This window comes from Candoia aspera, chromosome 1 (assembly GCF_035149785.1).
Source record: "Candoia aspera isolate rCanAsp1 chromosome 1, rCanAsp1.hap2, whole genome shotgun sequence".
Classification (NCBI taxonomy): Eukaryota; Metazoa; Chordata; class Lepidosauria; order Squamata; family Boidae; genus Candoia; species Candoia aspera.
This window is the reverse complement of record NC_086153.1, coordinates 306,064,516-306,091,489: the sequence shown is the minus strand read 5'-3', so window position 1 is coordinate 306,091,489 and position 26,974 is coordinate 306,064,516. Positions and strand designations below refer to the sequence as shown.

Genomic DNA, 26,974 nt, shown 5'->3' with positions numbered 1-26,974 from the left:
GTAACAGGAAGGAGAGCTACAATTGTGCAAACCTGGCCTTCTAATTTTTCCCCCAAAATTTCTTTTCCAGAAAGTTCAGTTTTCTTCTGAGTTACAGAGTCAAATTAAGCAGAATCCAGCCCAGCTGCTCGGTAAGCAAAGTCCTGTATATATGCATCTGAATTTCCAGAAATTCATTTGCTTCAATGTTGAATATTTAGTACTAAGTGTGACCAGATATTGCTCCCATTCAAGCATCCCAAAATGGTATACAGTGTAAAGAACAACTTTTAGTAGAATGCAACAGCAAATTCAGAAACAAATTAAGAGCAATAAATCGACCACATAAAACACATTTACACAAGTATTCACTCGCCCATCACATCGGTATACTCTTTGAACTATAGCTGTGGCATATAGGCATACGAGAAGTTCATGCTGAATTTTAGTGAATTTACAGCGGTTCTAGATCCTTTGCTCCCAGCAGATACATAGTCGGGCTAGCTATCTTCTTTCTCCAATATTCCTAGTCCATTGTGAAAATGCTTGAGAGGCCTAGTGGTCTTGACTATTCATTTCTTCTTCAGCAAAAAGCCTACATCTGCTCACAGCAGGATGGGTGTCATGATCACCGTTGCGATGCTTGTGACAGCGCAACGGCTCGCATGACAATACAGGGAAATGGGTCCCTGGCAGATTAAGGCAAAGGCAACTATGAAACACAAAGGAAAGCAACAGGTGCAGGAAACTAAGTATCAACCGAGACCAGCGGCGCGGAAGACAGCGATACAAAGTTGCCAACAAGCAATTGACTAACAACAGGAGAGGCGCGCCCGAGCTGTCAAAGGATTAAGAGCCTGATCGCCCAGCAATGGATCATTACCATTCAGGAAGGCGATCGAGGCGACGCCCGGGGCGCAGGGGGGCTGAACGACCTCTCACCTGACAGAGACGAAACCGGTGGGACTCGTGGGATGCACCTGGAATAAGGTGGGGTGGAGCGCTGACCGGCGCAGGCTATTTAAATCCCATTCTGGCGCGCTCCCCTCACTCTCAGCTTTTTACAGGCATGCACTCTGTTTCTCAATAAAGCCAGAACCTAAGCCTACGCTAGCGTCTGTGTCTTTACTGGATCGCAGGCAGAGCCTGACAATGGGGCTCTTTGGAGAGGCTGTTTCTCTTCTGCAGCACTTCATGAAACAGCCACGTGACCTTGCACATAACCTCTGCCGAGCAACTTGCATTACTCTAAGCACAGAGGACATTTTCGCTGAGAAAAGGAAGAAAGATTCAGCAGCTCCTGCTGCCTTGTACATTTTCAAAACTAAGTAATCTTCACTCTGCAAACAAGCCAGTAGAATTATATCCAGCTTTTCTATTAAAATTCTGGACGTATAAAAGTGCTAGAGGACAGACTTCCGGTGGGGACATGGCAGGCTGAACAGCTGTGCCTGTGGGCTCAGTGGGCAGAACTGACAATGTGGCAGTTTTTTCGGGCTCAGGCAGGTTTTTCCTGAAGCCCAGGAGTGTTTTTCTGGAACAAGGAAATCACCTGGAATCACCCCATCTGTCCTCCAGATGGCTGCTTGAAGCCAGAAGATCGCAAACAGTGTTCGTGTTTGACTGGTAAGACCAGCCGGGAGACTGGGACATCACCATTTCCAAGCCACAGTGTAGCCTTAAAGGAACACTAAGACTGGCCACCCCATTTCTAAATTGCTCAACTTATATTTCTTTTAAGTACGCATACCCTAAGAGAGGCTTTCTACAGCAAGGAGAAGCAGGTTCTCTTGGTGCTTATCGTTATTTTTGGGATTAATTTTTTTAAAAAATCTAAGTTTTGGGCTTTGTTTTCCCTCCAAATATTAAGGAGGATTGAGAGTAAATAATTGTCTCCCTATTATTATTTTTGTATTAAATTTGAAGATATTAGCATTTTCCTACACGTTGAATCGGCTGTTATGAACTTTCCGTTTTCTGCTTCTACTTTCCCTGGGGAACTGTCTGCATATCTTTCTGTAAACACATTCCAGAATTCTTTCATATCTTCTTTTTTTTTCTTTCATATCTTCGACTTTTGCTGGTTATGTTCCTAGGGGGCACCATAATCTACTGCATGAGACATGGAGGATTTTAAACAAACTTTTTCTGACTTCCACCAAAATTTTAAACAGATTGTTTCTGATTCCTACCGAGGTTTTATGCAAGGCATTCAGGACATTGTGGAAAATATAAGGTCTAAAATTTGTTATCTGATTGGGGATGTCGTGGATGAAACTGAGGAATTTAACAGTGACAGAAATGTCTCTTCTAAGAGTGAGATCAGGACTTCTGTTGAAATGCTGGATGAAGATTGGATAGTTGAGTTGGAGAAAGTTAAGGGAGAGATCAAGTTGCAAGCCACAAGTGAAATTAATCTTCTGGTGAAACGCCATGGAAAAGAAAGGGTTATTATGTATGGGAGGTCTCCTGAAGAGAATTTGGAGTTTTTGAGGGGGGCAATTGGGCTGTTTGATTTTTTCAAGAGAAAAGCTCTGTGCGCATTGTGGGGCTATGCAAATGCTCTGGTTTATTTTGAAGTGGGATAAGGGTTGAAGAATGTTTACCTGGATTGCTTTTAGGGTTTGGCTGATTTCATTCATCTTTAACAATTTGGATTAAAATTATTAAGGTATAATAAAAAAAATAATAAATGTCTATTTGGATGGTTCTGGGTTTAATATGATTAAGATTATTAAAATTGTTGTATTATCAAGTACAATGGCAGACAATTTATATGTTTTTTAGTTTGAGCTTTATTACGGTAGACAGAAATGTATAGAATAGTAGTAGGAAGGAAATAATTAAATACATGTTATCTGTAAGGACCTGGGCGCTTGAGCATTCACTCATTGACAGTCTAGAGGCTTGGGCTCTTTTAACTGTTTTAATGAAGCAAAGCGTCCAATATACATTCAAAGTTGTGAATGAGCTCTTTCCTGCGCATTCTACAGTTTAAAATCAAAAGCCTCTAATTTCCCCCTTTCCACCCACAAAGGCATGTTCCCCTCCCTATGCCAGCAGATGGCCTGGATGGTATATGGCTGGATGACCTTGGGCAATAAAGATTTAGCCCAAACAAAATGATTCACACTCCAGTCCGGCTCCCCCTCCCTGCTCATGACTCGCAGTCTGCTGACACGGATTTGATGAAGATGGATGTGATCCGATAAGGTGTTCTGTGAACATATGAGCAGGGAGTCTGACATTATCTTTGGGGGGGGAAGTTGATTAGGAAGTGTATATAAATTTTTCTTTTTTCTTTTCTTTTAATATAAGGGGAGGGAGTAACTGTATTTAGTGATTTTTACAATGTGCCAGTGGAATGATTTATAGAAATAATGTGATTTTGGTTTAATATAGAGTAAGGGATTGATTATGGAAATTTTTGTATATCCTTGCTGTTAAAAGTTGGAAGTCACCTCTTTTTGTAACTTTGAAAAAATTTTCTCTTGCATTTCCATACTTTTTTAGTTTTTTCTTTGTAGTTTTTTGTTTTTCTGTAGTTTTTATCTTTGCTTGAAACTTAATAAAATTCTTATTTTAAAAAATGTGCTAGAGTACAAATCTGTCCTGCAAAGCAGATAGTAAAGCAGACCAGACCTACCAATTCCTATTTTAGAGTAGCTTATATGAATACCCCTTGCATATCTGCCTACTAAAAAGAACATTTTACATAATCCATCTCCTGGACATTTGGCTTGTAGAAAGTTGACAAGGCTAAGACTGCCAGATCTGGGCTGCAAAATTCCAGATGACCATTAGAAGAGCACAAAGAGATACATAAAATTGCCATCCAGATTTCTGCAGACCAGATCTGATAGCCCACCTAAGGTTGTGTATCTGGAATGGAAGGAAACAGTTACCAAATATAGTTGACCAGTGGCCACCATTATATCCATGACACAACTAATCTGTCCTTCCAATCACCAATAACAAAAAAATGCTTGGTTACAGATCTGCCTAGAGAGCTACGGGTTCCCTTGACAAAGAGCTTCTTCCTGGCCATCTCATTTTGCAGCATTTTGCAGAGACGCCTGGTATTAGCAGAATAATTGGGGATATGGCTCAATTAATTGCATAGTAAATTGCATGGAAAGTGCTGTAATTTATATGACATGAGTTACAAGGTGGCTCAGCTGGAAGCAAGAAGTACTGGCATAATCATTTACCTTTGGGATTGTGTGGTATCAATGCAATTAGTCAAATAAATGTGCCTTAACTTACTTCTTCAGGAATACGCAGCTAAATTACATGTTGATTTACACCCTTTAGAACCCTTAGTCCCCTAGGGTTGCTCTGTGTTGTACACCAGGAAGTAAGAGAACCTTTTCCCTGCATTGCGCTATAATGGCGATTGTCATTCATGGGCTGGTTAACAACAGTCCAGATGGACTATATGCTTCAGAAGGCAAAATATAGGACAGAAACCTTAAATATTTTAAACTGCCCATGTACTAGGGTATAAAGCAGCTACAGTTATCCTTTCACTTTTCTTCCTCTTCAGCCTTATCCACTAAGAGACACAACTGTTAACTTTTGAAACAAAGGAGAAAGTGGATAACCTCTTTCTCTTTGTTTCTATGTCCCTTAATTTGTCCATCCATACAGAAAGCATATATGAACAGCACTTGATGTACTAGTATTTTATTTGTTGACTTATTAACTTTAATAGATTGCTACCTACTGTCATGAGCACCGTTGAGCTGATTGTGTCAGCACAACGGCACACACAACAATACCAAGGAAGCAGGGGCAAGGGATTAAGAGATATGCAAGCAACGCACAAAGACAGGCAACAGACACCGGCAACAAAGTAACAACTCCAGCCGGAAAGATCCAATCAAGAAGATACATTGTTGCAAAGGGTGAAACTGACAATGCCTGAGCACAAGGCACGCCCGGAGCTGTCAACGGAAGCGCAGAAGATTATCGCCCGGCTTAAAGTCATCACCGGCCGGAGGAGAAAGATTAAGCAAGACGCCTGGGGCACCAGCAGGGGCCCCGCGACCCCTCACCCACCAGCAACGGGACATTTGGGGCTCGGGAATTTACGCAATGGAGGGAAGGGGGAGCACTGACCGGCGCGGGCTATTTAAATCCCGTACCGGCGCGCTCCCTCCACTCTCAGCTTTTAACTAGGCATGCACTATACTTGAATAAACTCAGAACCTGATTTTTCCTGAATTGGCGTCTGTGTCTTATTGAGTAGCAGGCAGAGCCTGACACCTACCAAAAACTGGCAGTTTCCAATCATTAGAAGGTGTTGGGGTGCAAAAGTTACAATTGTCAATACAGTTCAAAATCCTACTCCATGTCAAGAGAAGACAGATGCAAATGACAGGTATGTTTGAAAAATGATATGGTAATCTTCATGTTATCAGTATTAAAATATCAGATATCATCACCTTCTTTTCTTAGATCTTAAGCTTTAAAATGTATCATTTTTCTGCAGGACAAAAACATTAATTGAAATTATTGTAGATTAAAAAAAACAGAAATAGTTAAAAATAAAGCTTGGGGCTGATTATGTTTATATTTGTATATGTATATACGCATATCCACATATGTAATCTTAACAGAGATAAACACATCTTAAACATCCATATTCAATATTTCTTATCTAGAATTGTATTTGTACACATTAAAATGATCAGTTAGAGAAAATATTGTCACTATTGCCAATAAATGGTAGTCAAATTTAAATAAATATTTCTTTTGTTGTAGGGTTATTTTTTAGCTGTTTATTGCTGGGTCAATTTTCTGCCAAAGCAATTTCCCACGCTTAAATACCATGAATCCAATGAAAGCTGTATTTTATTTTTTTCAATGTTTTGCAGTGACAAGCCTGGCAGCTAACAAAAGTAATTGCATCAATTCCTTATGTTGCTTCCATTTAGGAAACATTATCAGTAAACCAATAGCAAGAATCATTTTGGCTGTTTGATAATTTTTCCAGTTTCTTTGAAAACTTTACCCGCAAATATTGACTAACTGGGTGTCCTAACAGTCAGGAATCACGCTGAGACGAGGAGTAGGTCTCTAGTGTTTATTACTGCTACAGAAGACAGAATCCTAACAAACTGAAGAAGTGTGGGAAAAACCCAGACAGATAAACCCCGAAAGTTAAGGCGGGTCTGATCTGTGTCTCTGAATGGCTGCTTAATTCCTCAGTACTACGCATGCATTTTCCCCCCTGGATAGGGGCCCCCTCCTGCTCGCCATCAGTACTCATGACATCAGGCAAGGCCACAAAGTTGGCATAATGTGCTAATTTGTTTACAATTTCATCAATCTGGTCTAGAAAATTTACAATTATATAGTACGTTTTGAGCCAGTTTGGTATAGCGGTTAAAGCATCAGGTTGGAGACCAGACCACAAGTTCTAGTCCTGCCTTAACACAAAGCCAGCTGGGTGACCTTAGGCCAGTCACTCTCTCTCAGCCCTAGGAAGCAGGCAATGGCAAACTACTTTGAAAAACCTTGCCAAGAAAACTGCAGGGACTTGTACAGGTAGTCACCAGGAGTCAACACTGACTCAAAGGCACCAAAAAAAAAAAAGGGGGGGTTGCATTTTCACAGAATTATCCATGAATTTCATGTTCACTTTCTGATGATTTGCTGAAATAAATTTAAAAGAAACTCTATGTCTACAATTATATATTTTTTTCAAATATTTGTTTTCAAAAAACAAGGTTTGTTATGAAAAATTCTGAATGATTCTTATATAGGTATGTGGTTTAAACAGGTGCCCCCAAAGATAGGTTAGATTGGCATTAAACCCAATTATTCATTTTCTAGAAGTATGACATCAGCATTTTAATATAATAAAGAAAAATTATGGGACAACTCAGTACAGCAATTAATGGCAAATGTTCACCCCTGATCTTTAGAATAAATTACAATTATTCTTTTGAGTTCCTATATATTTTAGCACTTTACTTTTTTTTTCCAAGGGTTTTTGGCAGAATATAATTTGGCCTATTTTAAAATCAAGACCAGGAACAGACATTTCTGATATGTTAAGATTTTACTCACAGATTAAAATCTGAAAATTAGAGTGTCAACAGGCAAATTTTTAACTATGGCTATAAAAACAAGGTCTTAACTAATACATACATACAGTTTATAATACGCAGGTCCATATAGGGGCATCCTCAGGGGGATGTCAAAAAGTCAGCAGCTGAGATTCTGCAATTGAAGCTGTCGTTCTCCACCTTAACTTTTTGGGCACACACACCCCAGCTGTTACCCTTGCATCCATACCTGGAGTCCTACCATTGTTAAATTGTTTGTCTTATAACACCACTCGTTCATATTCTGCTATTATTTGTTTGCAATAATCTTTAAAATCATTAATTTATTTAGTGACTTTAGAATTTACTGGTTTGTTAGCTCATTATCCTCAAGATAATGTCTGGTCATTTCTTGATCTGAAATGAAGATGACTTTAATAAAGTCAACATACCAGAGAGAAAATAGTACTTGAGGTTTAAGTGTTGCAGCACCTATTAAAAGCTGGGCCACAGCCTGTGGCTCTGCAATTACCAAGCTGTATTGCATCGGAGACAGCTAATAGCAAGTGTCATAAGCAACTGAGAAAGAGAATGATACGATGCTGCTTCAGACTTAAAACATTGAGTACCAAGCAAACGTCTTCTAATTTGCCAGATGCATCATCTTTTTCTTCTTTTTGTTAATAATTTTATTGAAGTTTTTAATAAACATAGTAAAAACTAACACGAACTAAACTAGAAGAAAAAAGGAAAAGGTCAGAAAAAAGAAAAAAGAAAAAGAAAAGAAAAAGGCAACAATAACAATAACAATAATAAAGAAGTGGCTTCCAAGCTTCATCACATCGAGCATAAGTTAATATACTAACTTTTCACCCTCTTTTAATGTTACAAATAAAAAAAAACTCTTCTCCTCATAGCCTAACCTTTATCTATACACAATCCAGAAATCATATTTTCAATCCTAGTTCAGCAAAAAGTCCATTCGGAGTTACCAGAAATATCAAACAGATAGTTTATCCCTGGTCAAATAGTCCAACTTTATATTCCTTCTTTTTGCTCTGCACAATCTTGACCTTTAAATCACTCCTACGGCATCACAGGATTTGATCTTTTATCACACTTTGGCATTTAAAAAGAGTCTTCAAAGCTTTCACCAGCCTACTTTGTAAATCTCATAAAGAGGCATTGTCCCGGATTTGTTGTCACAGTTGTTCCATGTCCAGATCCTTTTCTTCCCATAAAGAGGTATCGTCCAGAATTTCTTGTTGCAACTGTTCCATGTCCAGCTCCTTTTCTTGATTTGTCTTTAGTATTCCCATTTCGGTGATTTCAATGTTGCTGTCTTCCATGACTTCAAACTCTATGATGTCTATCATAGGTACAAGTTTTTAAAAGGTTTTCTCATCATTTTCTAAAAGCTTATCCGTTGAAATCTGTATCCTTTCTGAGATATTAGTTATTAATATTTCAGTCCATGTTTCAAAAAACTCTTTAAGATAAGAAAAAGTTAGAGCCGGCTTAACCATTTTAACTCTTTTCTGCCTGGTCCTTTAGTTCCCTTTAGTGTCCATTTGCAACCTTTATCCAGCCTCAGTTCCTAATATGGGGTTAGTTCTGTTTCAGTCATTTCCCATGAGTATATTATTTAATTATATACTTGTTTTTCAAATCTTACAGCCAAAATAACCAATATTCCAAACCTCTCTGGTCTCCCAATCCATTTAAAACTTTCTTAAATCAAAATCTTTTTTTTTTTTGCTTTTTGCCAATTGTTTATTATTTTAAATTCTTAAGTCTCTGTTTAAAATGTCTTAAATCCAAAGAAGGTAAAACTCACCAGCTGTCAAATTAAGCTTGCAGTTTTGAAGATCTCTAATATCCACAAAGTGGTTAAATTGAACATTTCTAATGTGATTAGAAAGTGACTTTGGCTGGCTTAGTGTCCTTATGAAAGGCTCTGCAATTGCTGAGAGCAATGATGTTGTCTCCTTTGGCTCCTGGAGCAAAAACCCGCAGGAGACCTCTGCTTTATGGTCTCCTCACAAGGAGCTGCCATTCAGAGCACTTATGGGAGATCTCCCGATCTCTCCTTCTCTGGAGAGATTCGAAGGACCGGTCTATTCACCGGTCTTTTGTTCTTCACAGCAGTTGTTGTCTCCACTCATTCATGGAGACATCTTCAGTCAGCCATGACTCACACTGGAAGCCTCTTCAATCAGCCATGACTCATACCAGAAGCCAAAAGTATCTTCTTCTTAAAGACAATTAGATCTAAGCTAGGGATGATGCCTTATGGGGTAAAAATTATATCTCCAGTAAAATAACAGGAGGTAGAGGAGCTGCCTAGAGCAATGTTGACACAAGACAAAGAAGGAATTTGACTGGACAGAGGTAAGAGCTCAGGTCTGAGCTTACACCATTGACAGAAGAGCATAAACATTTCTTCACGTTTGTGGCATCCACAGAGGGTTGACCAATGGCTCCATTTAAAGTTAACTCTATTAGGGAAGGATAGTTGGAAGGGCATTTGTGGGTCACAATGAGAAGTTTTCAAGGTGTCTAGAAAATATTATTGTACAGATCTGCTTGGAGTTGAATGTCTATTCCTCGGATCAGCCAGGGCTTCCATGGTATTGCCAGCAGGTGAGAAAGGAAATTCATCAAGCACATCCAGAAAACAATCTGGATTCATTAGCCACCTGGATTAGACCACTTTAACTGGTCCTGTACCCTTGCAAAGGTTTGTAGCTGCTGCCAGTCTAAGATTGACTAGAAATTGATCTGTCCATGAAAGCAAAGTTACAGAAAGCTCCTCTATTTTCAGGTAACCCACACAGACTGAACAAAATTCCAAATCTAGCATGGGGTCTGCTGCAGGGACAGTGCTGGATACCAACTGGGACAAGTCCATGATCATGATGGTAGACTTGAAATCCTGAGCCATTCCCAACTGGCTAATCTCAGCTTGAACATTACTCAAGACAGAAGTACATTTGCCACTATAAAGGGGCTGTGGGGCATTTCTTCCCTCAACTGTATTTTGTGTACTTTTATGTACCCCAACCCTTCAACCAAAACACTTTTGAAGTGGCTTATAAAGCTAAGTAATAAGAAAGTTCTTGTCCACAGGCTGACCATCTTAAGGAAATCTAGAGAAAAGGTAAAGGAATTGGGAGGAGGGAAAAAGCAAGTGAGGGTTTTTTTTAAAAATATATATTCTGACAAATTGTCAGCTATAAGCTGAGTTCACAGGTTTTGCTACGCTGTAATGTTTTTTGTTGTTGTTGTTTGTTTTATATATCTTTATAAAATGGCCTGCAACTGTTAGTTGATAACAGGAACTTAGCGTGTGTGTGTCATAACTAAATATATAAACTGCCTACTAGGACTGGGCAGCAACCCAGATTCAAAGGGAAAGGGGTGATTTGTTGTGCATGAGGGTGCATACATCACACCTGCCAGCATCTTCTTAAATCAAAGCATCTTTTCCTGAAATCATGGCATGCCCATGAAAAGGTTTAGCTTCTTTCAGGAGTGGCCCATGAAGTATGATGTGCATGCCCCCAGAAGCTCTGAGTCACCTTTTTTCCATTCAAATTTAAATTGCTGCATAGCTTTACTGCTACAGTCATTTGTCTGTAGTAGAAAGCTCCAAGCTCCAAATGACTCCTGCTTCTGTTCTTTTTGTGTTCTTCCTTGCCCTGTAAGATATTGGTAGCTCATCCTTCTCCAGTTCACTGAAAGGATCCTATTTCACTACAGGGCAGAAGTGTGCACAAATGGAAAAAAGTATTTTGCCCCAAGTACAGAGCAAAAGTATTGTGCCCCTGAACTTCACCAAACCATGATGCTCCCTGATTTGTGCACAGAATGGGTTGCACATCATTACTACAGTAACTAAGTACTCTTGGTAAGCTTGGCTTTACTCAAAGGTGATCTAAGGGCAGCATCCCAGATGTAAAAATAATCTGATTTAATGGAAATCAGAATTTTTCTTGAATTAAATAAGAGAAATGTACACCATTCTCTCACTGATAGCAAGAGTGCTTAAACTTCCATAGACAATTCTCCCTCCTTGAGAATATGCAGATAGGTTGCTTCACATCCCCCCACCCCCTGCCTTCTCTTCCTTCCTTTCCCTCTTTGTCCACTGTAATTGCTTGTATTATTAGCAGGATTTCCTAATTATAGAATATCTGATACAAAAACAAAATTCTGAATATTTTGAAGTGCTGGGCAAAACCTAAGTCACTGACAGTATTTCTTTGGAGAGTAGTTTGAGTGTTATTCCTTGTAACAATGAATGACCCACCATTTCTCAAATGGCAGTACAAATTTCTTCTCACCGTAAGGGCTGGCAGCATGAAGCAATTAGTAAAACAAGCAGTTGGGGTATAAAGCAGAGGAGAGAGATCCATAGGTATTGCATCTACCAAAATGCAGGGATACGATTTCTAATGTCTTTTTGGGGGGGAACTTTCAGGTGACTGTTGTTCACGTGCAGAGTTCTTGCAAAGTGCATTTGCCACAAGGCAGTTCCTAGGCAAAATTTTAAGAGCAGCTCAAGCCCAACCAGCTTCCCATCTGTGAAGTAAATACAACACAGAGAGTTATTTCTGTTTCCCTTTAACAAGGACTTTGTAGAGTCATCACGAAAGAATGTGTCCCTCACACTCAAGGAAAACAGAAACTGCTCACCACATTACATTTTACTGAACAGATGGGAAATTGTTTGGATGTATTGTTGCCAGCTAGTGGAGTGTAAGGAGGGGCTGGGCCCCCAAGTTAGCCACACGGATGCAATATGGTGAATGTGATATGGGAAGGCAGCATGATGGAAGATTACTGGAGATTTCTGAGCCCTGGACAGTGATAGTTCAGTTCCTCATTCCAGCCTCAAGTTTTTTAACCTTTTGCTGCAGCTGTCCTATTTATAAGAGACAGTCTTGACTGTCTGTCTCCAAGCGTCTGTAAATCTTTTTTTTTTTTTTTTACAAATCATGCCTTTGGGGAAAATTGCCAGGATGCCTTTTCAACCTTAGGTTAAACTGGTATTTTAGCTCTCTCCTTTAAACTTCTACTGCCTAATTGGGAACGCTTAGATCAGTAGACTGTGAGTTCTAGTCCTGCCTTAGGCACAAAGCCAGCTGGGTAGCCTTAGGCCAGCCTTCTCTCTCAGCCCTAGGAAGCAGGCAATGGCAAAGCACTTCCAAAAACCTTGCCAAGAAAACTGCAGGGACTTATCCAGGCAGGTGCCAGGAGTCAAAACTGACTCGAAGGCATGCGCACATGGACACACACACACACACACCCAAAAGGAAATACAGTAATATGATGAAGAGTAGAATTGAAGCAAATGCTACAAACATTCATATCCAAGGGATAAAAATGATGAAAAGTCATAAATGCTGTGAGGATGTTGAAAAAGGGTAAGCTACAGGTATAGATGATGTAAACTGGAGAAAACTTAACATATGGATGTGGTTTGCTTGTGGAATGACTGAACACCCTTAACATGTGGGCGAGGATGACATCTGTGTCTGACAATTGGAAAAATGCTGCTATTGTTCTCATATGAGAACAACAGTAAGGTAGCAAGTGTGAATGCAAATCTATGGGGAAATTAGTTTGCCCAGAAAGGTCTTTGGCAGAATTCTGATTGAAAGGGTATGAGAAGCGACAATGAGTAAAATTTGGGAAGTGCAGTCATCTTCATGCTTGGCTGGGGGTGTGTAGACCAAGTATTTGTTCTTCAGCAGGTCATTGAGAAATGTACGAATGTGAGAAATAAAGTTGACGGTATATTTGTTGATTTAAAGAAAGCATACTGTAAATAAAGTGAATAGGCTTGAATTATTGAGTGCTTTGAACAAATAAGGAGTTGAAGGTTGATTGCTGAATGAATTAAGGGTGGTATATGATGGAAGTAAAACATGTGAGAATAATTGGAATGCTTAGTGAATGATTTAACACCAAGCAGAGAATAAGAAAAGGACGTGTGATGTGCTACTTTACATTTATGGATGAGTATAAAGATACACATATAACGGATGCTTACAAAGACCATACAGGTCTGTTGGTTGGGGCTGCGTGTACTTTTATATGCAGATGATCCTGTTTGGGGGGGCTGAGAACCCAGATAATTTGCAGTGAATGTGCATTTGCAAGCTACACATAAGCACTGAAAAATGACAGGAAGACAATGAATTTACATACCTTGGTAGAATGTTTATTACAAATGGAAATGAGTGTAAAAATTTAAGATGTAGAAATTGTTGGCAGAGTGCTAGAAAGCCTTTGGCCCAGGAGAGATCAGAAAAGTCACACACCAGGCATTTCTATAAAAATATTTTTTATTTACAGAAAGCAAACATATTTAAAAGCTTCTGCATTCTTACAGGCTCTCAGTGAGAGCTGCTTAACTCTCTACATGCCTACACAGAAGGGAAACTGAAACTAAAACAAGTCCAGGGAAGTTCTTCTCCCCCCCACCCCCAGTGCAACAATTAACAACTGAAAAGGGGACAATTAAATTCAACCTCTTCACCCAGCCAAAATGATTAGTTACCATAGTAACTTTAATCTGTAGTAGAAAACATATTAACAGAAATGATGGTGGAAAGGTAGTATTTGGTCTGTTATAAGGAATGAATGTTGAGATGGAAGAATGAATTATGAGAATGTCAAAATTCGCACAAATGGCAAAACTGACCTGTTTGGTCAGAGAAAAAACGATTTTTTTTTCTGAAAGAGTGGAAACCTTATATGGACTTTTGCTGAAAGAAGAAAGAAATGAAATGATGATTTATGGATTTGAAAATTAAGACAGACTTAGATTAAATGAGGGGCTGAAGGAACTTGTATAGCATCTAAGAGGGAGGAGGGACAATAAGACTATAAGTATCTGTTGAAAAGGCTGGAAGTCATTCATATCTTTCTTTTCTGTTCTTTCCTTTTTTCTTTCCTTTTTTCTTTTGATTTATGTTTTATTCTATGAAAAAATCCTTAATAAAAATAAATTTTGAAAAAAAGGAATGAACGTTGAGAGAAGCCAACAATGGCTGTGCATAAGAGCACACCTCTGCCCATTTTGTTATATGGAAGTGAGAGTTGCACATGCATTGGCAGAAGAATTAAGTTAGCCAAATGTTGTAGGAATGAGCCACGTCAAGAGTTTATGCGGAAAAAGAAGGTGAGGTGTGGTCATGAATGAATGGTGCTGAACGAATATGGACTGAATACAAAAATGAACGATCAGTTCAAAAAGCCTGTTACGCATTTTTGCAGGATTTGTAATTCTTTGATAGCCCAAATAACAGTTAGCTCTGAAGTGACCACAAGCCAAAAGAAAGCAGTGCAGTGTCTTACCATTAAGCTCAGTTTATACCTTTCAGAGATGCAAAGATGAAGGGTGACAGCATAGGAACTGCTGAATTAAAATGTTATTGATTTTCCTCAGGTAGTGTAATGATGTTGCATGTACGGTTTCTCCTCCTGTGTCTTAACACAGCTTACAGTTCTGATCAAAAAGGGACAAAAGAAGTGTGTGCTCAGTGAAATAGCAGCAGTGATGCAGAGGAACAGGGAAGGCTTGTGGCAAACATTTAAAACTCAGGCCGTCCATTTTGTCTGACCACAGCAGCTTCCCTTGTTGCTTGGCGAGATACTTACATGCTAAGTTTTATTTCACACTGGAAACAAACCAGCAAAGGCATCTTGCTTTAAAAAATGGTTGTTCGTGATAGGTTGGGCCAGTGTTTCTCAACCTTGGCCAGTTTAAGATGTGTGGGCTTCAACTCCCAGAATTCCCCAGCCAGGCTGTCTGAGGAATTCTGGGAGTTGAAGTCCACACATCTGAAAGTCGCCAAGGTTGAGAAACACTGGGCTGGGTTCAGAAACACTGGGCTGGGCTGGGTTCTCACCTGTCTGCAGCAAAGTAAGTCCCCAGTGAGGATTTCTTTTAGATGCAACTGGCCCTGGATTCCAGTTCAGTAGACTATTAAATGCATAACGTACCAAGCCAGCTGATCATTGCCAATCCTTAATAAGCAATAGACATTACAGAGCATTTGCTCTGGCTAGATTAAGCACACTCCCTTCAGCAGTTATTGATGGTAAATACCAAAACATTCCCTTCCACAAATGACTTTGCCCCTGTGTCTCCCATACCACAGAGGATGTTCAGCATGTCCTGTTGCACTGTAATTTCTATCTGAACCTGCTTGAAGTATTAATTCAGACTCTCATAAAGGAATTTCCAGGGAAAGAGGGCCAATGGTAGGTCTTCTATTTTTAGCAGACCATAAAGGCACTACCACCCACAGTGTAGCCAAATTTTGCCTTGTCTGCTACAAGAGTGAGGCAACAAATATTGTCCATTAAAACTGCATGCCTTTGATACCTTTAAAATTTTCTTCCCATTCCATCCATCCATCCATATATGCCATTTTTCTAGTTTGCCACTGTTAAAATGATTTCTAACATAACACAATTTCGAGCATACAGTTTACAACTGAAAAACTAAAATGGTACATTTGGGGGTGAAAAGTCTACAGAATTGCATATGTAAGGGTCGAATCGAATTATCCATTCAGTCCTATCAAACCCTTGGTGATTCCATAAGCCAGTCTCTCCAAGGGTAACATGTGCATCAAAAATAATGCAAATGTTCATGCATTTTTTAAAAAATCAAGGACTGATACAGAAATAGAATAGAGAATGTATGCACAGTTTGGTCTAGTGGTTAAGGCATCAGACTAGAAACCAGGTGACTTGAGAGTTCTAGTCCCGCCTGAAGCATGAAAGCCGGCTGGGTGACCTTGGGCCAGTCACTCTCTCTCAGCCGAACTCACCTCACAGGGTTGTTGTTGTGGGGAAAATAGGAGGAGGAGGAAGGAGTATTTGGTATGTTCCCCACCTTGAGTTATTTATAAAAAAATACTAAAGGTGGGATAATATAAATAAATGAATAAATAAGACGCTCAAATAGAGTGGTATTCAATCAAGTGGTGGGAAGTGAGTTATATGCATCTCTCCCAAATGTTTCTGAAAGGTTTTGGATGGCCACATCTAATCAAAGGGGAGGACATTGTGGTATTCCAGATGTTCTGGTGTACAACTCCCAGAAATTCCATGTCTGCCCTAGAAAGTCCACCTTGTGGGTGTTACTGTTTTGGACTACATGAACTACAGCATCAAATCAGACAGAGAGGCATCTAAATTGACAGTTCCTACTGTTGGTAATCAAGGAAGCAACTGAGAATGCCTGTAGTAGCTGTCACTGCTGCCAATGAAAACAGCTTTTCTATCTGTAAAACATAGTTCACACAATGCCAACAGAGATGAACATTGGTAGAGCATTCAAAGACCTTCCTGTAGATTTCACACTATTGAGGTTGTCGTTTGAGGCTTCCTAAGCATTTGACTCATGAGAGTTTGTTTATGAAAATCACCATGGAGAGAAGTTGCAGGTGGAGGATCTGACAAAAATAGCATTCAGCTGCCCCAATAATAATAGTGATAATGATATCAATTCAGATTATTTAAGTTATACTTCCAGAACAATAGAATACTGCCTGTGTTTGTATTAGCCCTTGATTAGGGTGGGATCCAGCAATCATGCTTTAAAACATGCTGACAAAAACTTCCTACCACTTTGCAAGGTGCATTAGTGGAAAGATAAAGCCTGGCATGGTAATTTTGAATAAGAAGACTCATATTTGAACTCCGCTTGGACAGAGGTAAGCATGGAATAGATAGAAATGAGTGTGAATAAACTATGGTTCCAAAATATTGTCTCCAAATTCCTGAAAAAAGAACCTCCGGGGACATTTTTGGCCTGGAGAAGTACATACATTTCTATAGATGCAACAATACTGCCCATTGTATTCATTTTTCCATAACTCATGCCTTGAGTTAAATTTATTTGCTGGTTTTTGTAGTTTAGGGTCATGGATTTATTAAAGCATAAATCAAAAATATACTGAATTGTCCCTTAGACAAGTGCAAAGCTTATTTCTCTAACCACTCAGTAGCTTTCACATAAAAAATATTAGAAGGAATAGCTATTAATCTGAGAGGAAAGATCCCCTACCAACCTTCCTTCCCTACTAACCAACTTGTGTATCCCATGTGGTTTTATCTTCCTATCTTCTGCTCTCTTAAAGAAGAGAGGTAAGAAGTGGCTTTAGAGAACACAGCAAAGACAGCTATCATTTTTCCCAATGTATAAAGTTATCTCATTATCATTTATTATCAGATTTGGAAAACTAACATGAATAGGTAGAGAGGATCCAGTGGGATGGACATACCAACTCAGGCAAAGTATATTCCTGTGCTTGCTGCTGAAGTAATTCTCTGTGTCCAGCAGTCATTGCAAAATTGTTCATAAATGATACCTAAGCTGATATTCATCTCTTGATCAGTGTACTGCATACTTGACACATTCCCCAACTTGGGGCCTTCCAGAGGTGCCAAACTACTCATTCAATAAAGAGATGCAGTCAACACTTCTGGAGGGCTCCAGGTTGTGGAAGTCTACTGTACCCTAAGGCTACCCTGAAGTCGGCACATGATAAGGTCACCTAATGTTTTCCTCAATCATTGACCAAAACTGGGCAGGATCTATGCCAAATCCCCTTTTATGTGGGAGGCACCACAGTGGTGGTATTTCTTCAAAAGCCAATTGTCACTAAATAGGCACATGTAATATAGTTTCTAGAAAGTGCAAAAGCTGGCTTGCAGCTAAACCTCAAAAAAACCAAGATTATGGCAACCAGCTTGATTGATAACTGGCAAATAGAGGGAGAAAATGTAGAAGCAGTGAAAGACTTTGTATTTCTAGGTGTGAAGATTACTGCAGATGCTGACTGCAGTCAGGATATCAGAAGACGCTTAATCCTTGGGAGAAGAGCAATGACCAATCTCGATAAAATAGTTAAGAGCAGAGACATCACACTGACAACAAAGGTCCGCATAGTTAAAGCAATGGTGTTCCCCGTAGTAACATATGGCTGCGAGAGCTGGACCATAAGGAAGGCTGAGAGAAGGAAGATCGATGCTTTGGAACTGTGGTGTTGGAGGAAAATTCTGAGAGTGCCTTGGACTGCAAGAAGATCAAACCAGTCCATCCTCCAGGAAATAAAGCCAGACGGCTCACTTGAGAGAATGATATTAAAGGCCAAACTGAAATACTTTGGCCACATAATGAGAAGACAGGACACCCTGGAGAAGATGCTGATGCTAGGGAGAGTGGAGGGCAAAAGGAAGAGGGGCCGACCAAGGGCAAGGTGGATGGACGATATTCTAGAGGTGACGGACCCATCCCTGGGGGAGCTGGGGGTGTTGATGACCGACAGGAAGCTCTGGCGTGGGCTGGTCCATGAAGTCACAAAGAGTCGGAAGCGACTAAACGAATAAACAACAACAACAATATAGTTTCTACTCAGTTTAAAATAAAACAAGGGGCCAGGATTCTTTAGGGACTCTTATCCCCATACTGGCCTTACACCCTAACTATTGATGGAGAGGCCCTTCTCTATGTTCCCACTGTAGTAGAAAGGACCTGATCTAAACTGGGAATTCTCCACCTTTGGTGGCAATGCCTCTATTGTGTTCCACCATTGAGTCAAAATTTTCTTCTGTAGAAAGGCATTCACTCCCTGGGCAACAGAACTCATATCTGAAGATGAGTTTTGTTGCATCATTCTTACTAGATAATTCAACTCCAACTTTGTTTTCTCTTTTAAAAGGTTCAGATTTGCACTATTTTTAATCACTATTAGCTGCCCATTATGATGTATACACATTAGAATGGTATGGGAGAAATGCTTATATTCAATAAACAAATAAACAAACAAACAAGTCACATACCAATGCATAACATAAGGGGAGAAGAAAGGGCATGTCCTAAAAAGACATTTTAAGCTGCAGCTATTGTGTGTGTGTGGTGCATGTGCTTAACTCATTATTTCCTGAAAATATGCAAATGTGTACAGCCAAAAATTAAAATTAAAACATAATTGTGCATACTTTGCAGCAACTGTTTGCTGTAACTCTTTGCTGGCCCTAATTATGCTGTGCATGGGCTTGTTTGCTTCCTATTTCCTTCTCTTTCCATTATCCTGCTACTACTGTCCTCAGAGGAGATAAAACTGCCTGGCATAGGGGCATCCTGCGGGGGGAGGGGGAGGGCCAAAAAAGTCAAGCCAGCCCCGTTGTAAAAGAGGGGTGGGATTGCACAATGCCATGGGTGCCATCTTTTTTTGTTCCCCTTGTGGAGACCCTTGGCTCAGTGCAGCTAGACTTCCAAACACACCCACCACTGAGAGAGCTATAATCCCACAATGTTTTATAATCCCATGATGGAACCACAAACACCTGCCCCCTCAAAGGCAGAGTGGAGAAAAAATGTCACAAAGGAAGTCTGGAGAAAAAATGAATACTGAGTGAAAATCACATCAGAAGGACTGGCTGGGGAATAGGTTGTGTGCTTCTGAGTCAGACGTCATGATGACAAATGTTCACATAGACTGAACCTTGCCACCAAATTGCAATTTATATCACAGCTGATAAAACATACTTATTAAAGAGCAATTCCTGGTGAGGCCTTACTGGGGGGGGGGGGCGGAATCTGCTTAGAAAATGCTGCAAATGGCCTAAATATAATTCTTTTGTTGTAACAAAAAGGACAATATGACTTGAGTCATTTAAATTACTACCTTGATTCTGTACAAAGTAGAAAAACAATTATATAATTGTTTTATAAACACAGTGTATGTATGTATGTGTGTGTGTGTGTGTGTGTATGTATGTATGTCACTCTCATTATAATTATATATCTATATGTATATGTAGTGTATATGTATTTCATGTTTTGCAATTCCATCTTTACATTTATGTGATTTTTCCCACTCCCCATAAAATTGTGTCTCCACTAACTCTGCTTATTATAAAAATAGTGTTTTGAATTGCCAGATGTAACTGAGGGCAGCCATTGGGATATTTCAAATATGCATTTGTTTCCAATCCTTCTCTGTCAGTTCAGGTATGTCTTTCATGCACTTCATTATGCTATCTGGATATCTTTTGCCTAGGAAATAGCATCCTGGGGTGTGTAAAACTGATAAGAGATCCTTGTAATGGCTGGTACACTATGCTGTTCTACAAACTTAACTGACCTTGTGATGTCATCTTCTCAGGATTGGTTTTACTAGAAAACAAGATTACGTCTGAGTTTCACTGTCAAATATATTGACAAAATTAAGTGTAGAGATCCAAAGCTCTCCATTTCCATATATAGTTTCCCCATATAATGAACCCTAATATTGCCGGGCATTCTCTCCTTCCTAGAAAATCATGTACTGTATATAGATACTTTCCAACTGTACTTTACTTCCCTGAAGTCATTCTACAGTCTGATCTAAATTCATGAGCTTAAAATCACATAACCTGCAAACAACGTTATGGCTTTAATTACCAAGGAATTTTGAAATGTTGGGTTTCTCTGCCAGAAGATTTGGAGTTTATTTTGCTTTTGTATTTTTTTTCTCTTTATCAGTCCAGTTTTGCTCACCAGAGCTACAGTTTCTTGAGCTGCTTGTGGATTTGATTCCTTCACAGAATTCAATTGCCATGTGGATTCCAGATTTCAATTTATTGTAAACACATCTCTGTGAGGTTGGAAAATCCGCCTTCTGGATTCAAGGGAGGCTGTGAGCTGCTCACTTGCAGCTCAGTTCCTCCACTAGCAAGTCCTCCCTTCTTTTCCCAAACTGCTATACAGGATGTTTGAAGAATATAAGCAATAAGCAACATTGCATTCACTAGTAAGATCAAGAGCAATTAACTAGTTATGCATAAAGCAATATGGGGAGACAACAATGCATAATGCGATTTTGCCTATAGGCTAATTTTGTTAGGTTGTTTTTCTTCAGTGTATTGAAATCTCTGGATTTCTCTCTTGGAATAGACAGGTAGAGAAGGAATAGGCAATGTAGTGATCATGAGCTATGAGCTATGAGTTATGTCCACTAACTTACCACTTGGCACCTGTTAGACTTCCTAACTCCAACTTTCTTCATCTTTTAAAATAATATTTTAATTAAGAAAATGAATGGCAAGCTGAAAGACTTTTAAGGCATTATTAGGAAATAAAAATGTGTTTTGTTTCCAAATGAACCCACCAGCTGAGAAAGAAAAAGTACGCATCTGATGCTAAGGGGCATCCTTGGCGATAAGAATGGATAGGAAGGAACCATCACTTGGTTTTCTGATAAAGGGATGTTTTGTGATCAGCCATGCCCAACATTGACAAAACTTTGTGAAGCCCACCCAGTCACGACTGCCTACGATATGCTCTCAATGTTCTAAATGTGCCCAAAGCATTAGCTATCTCAGATGCAGACAGTAGCTTCTAGTACTGTTGGCTTGCCAGAACTGGCATTTCATACAGTCACAGAAGGTTATATATAAGCTGAAACAAATCTTGCATCAACTCAGTGCAAGAACCTACTAAACCATACCTGACAGGTGGTTATCTAGTTCAAAAACTAGAGAGGGAAATACGTAATTGTTTAGTCCTAATAGCTTTTACTATCAGGAAGTTCCTTTTAATATTCAGACTGAATGTCCTTTTTGTTTCATAGTAAATGTTACAGGAAAGTCCTTTCCACTGGGGATACCCTTCTAGTAAGCACAAAGTCCAAGTTGCATTACAAGGAACTTATCTACCAGTTGGATAATCTCTGGGGCTGGGGGTGGGGGACCCAGCTGGATCAGCTCCTCGAAAACCCTCCAAAACAGCAACCACTATTGATACATTAACCCCAAAGGGGCCAGGAGGCAAAAGTTATATGTGAATTTTAGAACAATTATACTATGTTCTTTATTTTTAATTGAATTTAGTTTTCTAGTTAGTGCTGAAAAGCATGCATACATTGCACAAGCCCTTTGTTGTGCCCATCCTGTTTTATTTATTTGTCTGTACAGTCAGCTTACTAAAAAGATTCTCATAAACATTTAACAGCAGTTGTAAAAAAATACATGCTGGTGATTAGGGTTAGCCAATAGACACCTTTTGATTACGAACTTCGTTTCACTATTTAAATTGAATCCCTCCAAAAATTTAACACCGCTGGTTTCTCCAAAGCTTATCATGTTAAATAAAACCATGAATTTGTTTCCAAAGAGAAAATTCTGCCATAGCTTTCTCTGGCTTCACAACGGTGGGACATGCTTTTTGTTCACTAAAATCTGCATGTTCAGTGTTAGGCTATATGGAATATATTTTTAGTAATGGCTTTTTTTGTTCTGGTCCAAATAATGGCAGCCTGGGATGCAGAAAGTTTTTTCTGGCAGCATGGAGGCAAAATAATGGGAAAATTTCACTTGGATCACAAGCAGATATTGGGCTAAAGCCACAGATGGGCATCAAGTTAAAAAAAAGTCATTCCTAACCTTTTCCAGTTTGCCATTTTTCAGGCACTTCTGGTGATATGGTGAGAAAAATAAAGCCTGTTTTTCCACTGGATTCATTAGTAAGTTTTGCTTTAATTCCAGATATCTACCATGATGGTATGGAAGCAACTTCTTCACCTCCCTTCGCCTTCCTTTGCTCTCCACTGCAATTCTCCACACAACCCCCCCCCCCCAATTTTGTTAAATCGGCATTCATGGAAGAAAAGGCTGTAAATTGTCATCTTGGAGGCTGCACCTCTGGTGCCTCTACATAAGACCAGCCAGCGGATAATACAAGGCGTACAGATTCTCCAACAGGCAACCTGATGCAGGGAGGAGTGCGTGGGGAGGGGAGGGGAGGGGAGAGAGAAACATCTTTCCTTTGGGGAAAAAGTATAGCTGCGAAAGTTTCAGGACTCACCCGCTTCCCTGGTTTCCCATCGATGTTTTCATCATCCCAGCCGGACTCAGAAACTTCTGCTTTCAGAATCCTTTTAAGTTTTCTTTGTGGAGAAAGTTACACCTTGGCATTTCCTGTCAGAAACTTCCACGCCTTTTGAGCCCCTCTCCCCCCGATTTAAAAAAAAAAGAAGAAGAAGAAGAAGAGGAGCAGATGATGGACTCAACACAATAGAAAATGATTTTCCCCACCGTCGTTTCAAAAGGCTACTAGACGCTCTGAAACGAGCGCGATCTTTTCTTTCTTTTCTACTTCCTGTATTTATGTGAAGAGGGGCCATCAGGAAGAGGCAGTCCTTGGTGGTCAAGGGTGGTTTGTTTCCTTTCCTCTATTTTTTTTTAATAAGCCCATTTTTAGTCATGAACTTTAGCTCTGATGGTTAGAGGGAAAAGGCCTGTGACGGTTAGTCATCAGCTCTGTACCTGCTTTTTCTTTCAAGTCAGAGGAATCCATGAGTTCATCCGTCTGGCAGGTACATTATGGAGGAGAGGCTCTGGCTAGGTACAGTGAGTCCTGTGAAGGGTTTGATACAGCAGAGCAGTGTCCATCTGCAGATTCCTGAGCCATGTGTGCAAGAATGTAACTGGAACCAGATGGAGTCTGGAAGCCTTCACACAGTTTACATAGGACCTGGGAGATGGGAGTGTTTAACACTGGGACACCACTTTTCCAGTCACATTGCATCAAAAGACCCTGGGCTTGCCATTACGTGATGAACTAGTATCTCATTAGCAAAAGCCCTGATGTGCAGCCAGGGAACACTTTTCTTTGCAGTATATGATCAATGCTCTAAAAGCGTTACACAGCCTGGATGACAGAGAAGGATGGGCCACTCTCAGGTGCCGAAGGCACTTGGCCCTCCTCACCCCCACAAAGCTTTCTGAAGCCAAGTGTGATCATCTTCATGGCCACTAGCCTTGAGACTTTGAAAACACCAGTAAGTTCAATGGAGCAGTAGAAGAGGGCAAAGGACAGTGTTCACTTCTTCCTGTCCTGACCCACTGCCAGTCCCAATATCTCATCCCCCAACTCACACAAAAGGGAAAGCAACACAGGCTTATGAGTTATTTATTTTCTATCCCACCTTTATTATTTTTGTAAACAACTCAAGGCAGCGAACATACCAAATACTCCTTCTTCTTCCTCCTCCTCCTGTTTTCCCCACAACAACAACCCTGTGAGGTGGGTTGGGCTGAGAGTGACTGGCCCAAGGTCACCCAGCCGGCTTTCATGCCTAAGGCAGGACTAGAACTCTCAGTCTCCTGGTTTCTAGCCCATTGCCTTAACCACTAGACCAAACTGACTACCAGGTTCTCACTGTGTGAGAGCCTGATGCTCTTCTTTAGTTGAAATTCAGCCTGAGCCTTGCCTGAAATTCAGCCTGAGCCTCATAAAGGCTTGTATGAGATCCTGTCAATTAGTACTGGCTAAAATTGGCCTCTTAAGATGGTTCTTTGACCCCCTTTAATCCTAGTCAATAAATTTATTGGAATAATTCCAAGAATTATTCTCAGACTTGAATTATTATGGGCTACCAATCCAATTTTTGATGATGTCAAGGCTTGAGACAGCCATCCTAGAGATTAAACAGCAAGTCATTGGCCTGAACCTATAAAGTGATAGGAGCAAAGCTCCTTATTATTAGAAATACAGTCTCTGTGATAGATCTTTCTCCTTATCTAATTACTTTTATAATAGCCTTCAATTCCACTCAGATGAGCTTTTTCATTAGCCAAATTCAACACTTTGTCACTGATGGCAATATGCACCCTGGAGTTGGGAGACGGATGAGGCAAGAATTCCCGCCAATAGATCAGCACCCTACCCATAGGCTCTGTAGAGTTTCAGAATTTCAAGCAGAAAGATAACCATTAGTGCAATTTCAAATATCCTGAAACTGAACTGGAAATAAATCGATTCAGTAAGTGGTGCAGGATCACCCAGATCTGATGATAATGCTGTGGCAATGCAAAAATACTGTGAAGAAATAACCCTAGACTTGCTTTCATGTGATAATTCACTCTCTCTGCCCACCATCAAAAGTAAAGTGGAATGCCTTATCTCTCTCTTTCCTCATGAGTATCTCCATCTGCCACCCCCATCTTGGTTCGATTCATATGCTAGGCTAAAATGTGGTTGATTAGCTTATATTTCAGTGGACCCTGTGAAGCCAGTCAAATTTTAGTTTATTGCTGGGTGTACTGAGTAATACCAAGTCATCTTGTCTGCCTCCTGAAGAATCTGTATAACGACCAAGTAGCAACAGTAAGAACAGACCACGGAACAACAGACTGGTTTAAGATTGGGAAAGGAGTACGGCAGGGCTGTATACTCTCACCCTACCTATTCAACTTGTATGCAGAACACATCATGCGACAAGCTGGCCTTGAGGAATCCAAGGCTGGAGTTAAAATCTCTGGAAGAAACATTAACAATCTCAGATATGCAGATGATACCACTTTGATGGCTGAAAGTGAAGAGGAACTGAGGAGCCTTATGATGAAGGTGAAAGAAGAAAGTGCAAAAGCTGGTTTGCAGCTAAACCTCAAAAAAACCAAGATTATGGCAACCAGCTTGATTGATAACTGGCAAATAGAGGGAGAAAATGTAGAAGCAGTGAAAGACTTTGTATTCCTAGGTGCAAAGATTACTGCAGATGCTGACTGCAGTCAAGAAATCAGAAGACGCTTAATCCTTGGAAGAAGAGCAATGACAAATCTCGATAAAATAGTTAAGAGCAGAGACATCACACTGACAACAAAGGCCCGCATAGTTAAAGCAATGGTGTTCCCTGCAGTAACATATGGCTGCGAGAGCTGGACCATAAGGAAGGCTGAGCGAAGGAAGATCGATGCTTTGGAACTGTGGTGTTGGAGGAAAATTCTGAGAGTGCCTTGGACTGCAAGAAGATCCAACCAGTCCATCCTCCAGGAAATAAAGCCAGACTGCTCACTTGAGGGAATGATATTAAAGGCCAAACTGAAATACTTTGGCCACATCATGAGAAGACAGGACACCCTGGAGAAGATGCTGATGTGGAGAGTGGAAGGCAAAAGGAAGAGGGGCCGACCAAGGGCAAGATGGATGGATGATATTCTAGAGGTGACGGACTCGTCCCTGGGGGAGCTGGGGGTGCTGACGACCGACAGGAAGCTCTGGCGTGGGCTGGTCCATGAAGTCACGAAGAGTCGGAAGCGACTAAACGAATAAACAACAACAACTGAGTAAACTCAAGTGTGTGCTATGTGGGGGTAGAATTGAGTAGGCAGAATGGTGCCTCTGCCCCACCCCAATAATAAAAATAATAAAAACAGGAAAGGTGATGGACATGTCACACACACACACACACACACACACACACACACACACACCATTGGTAGATGCATTGGGAAACCTGCAACACCCCTAGCGGTGACAACGAGCAATAAATAGCTGGCAAAATCTAGTTCTCTTTCCTGATTTAAATTGGCTTTTGTCCAGCACTGCATTAGTGCTCTCAAAAGAGCATTATTCCTGTTTTTAAATGGGTCCAGCACTCTAGAGCGATAAACCCAAGTAAGAAAGTGCCAGCCAGGCAGATGCTTCTGCCAGACTGTTGTTGTTGTTGTCTGTGTCTCCTTCGGCCCAAGTCAAAATGGTCACGTTGGGCACTTCCCAGTGACTGTAGCCTAAAGCAGGCAACAGATCCTGCCCCTAACTGCAGTAATAACCACTGCAATGATGAAGCGTGCTACACTTTATCCAAGGCAAAAATTGTGTCACAAGAAGAGGGAAACATTTCTGTGGACAACTGAGAACAGGAACAGCTGGAGATGACTAATCTTCCTCAGCCGGGGATGAGATGAAGAATCCCTTAACTTGTCTAACCAAACAAAGTGTAGTGAAAGAATGGGAAAAATTGGCTTGGTCAAGCCTTTTATGAAATTTGTCCTGCAAGTGTTAACTGTGAAAAGAGGTAGACTTGGCTTGCCAGTCATGGACATAGGGGTTTCTGCATCCGGTTCAACTGTACAGTGCTCTGAAT

The 26,974-nt window shown here is 40.3% G+C and overlaps 1 protein-coding gene across 1 annotated transcript in view; it reads right to left on the bottom strand.

The window, feature by feature from the left end:
• RIN3 (Ras and Rab interactor 3) overlaps positions 1–23,124 on the bottom strand; it is a 100,861-nt gene extending 77,737 nt beyond the window's left edge. The window contains exon 1 of the mRNA XM_063290252.1: positions 22,912–23,124. Within this exon, the coding sequence (XP_063146322.1) occupies positions 22,912–22,946 (35 nt within the window). The 5' untranslated portion in view covers positions 22,947–23,124. The remainder of the gene's footprint in view (positions 1–22,911) is intronic.
• Between the last annotated feature and the right edge of the window lie 3,850 nt (positions 23,125–26,974).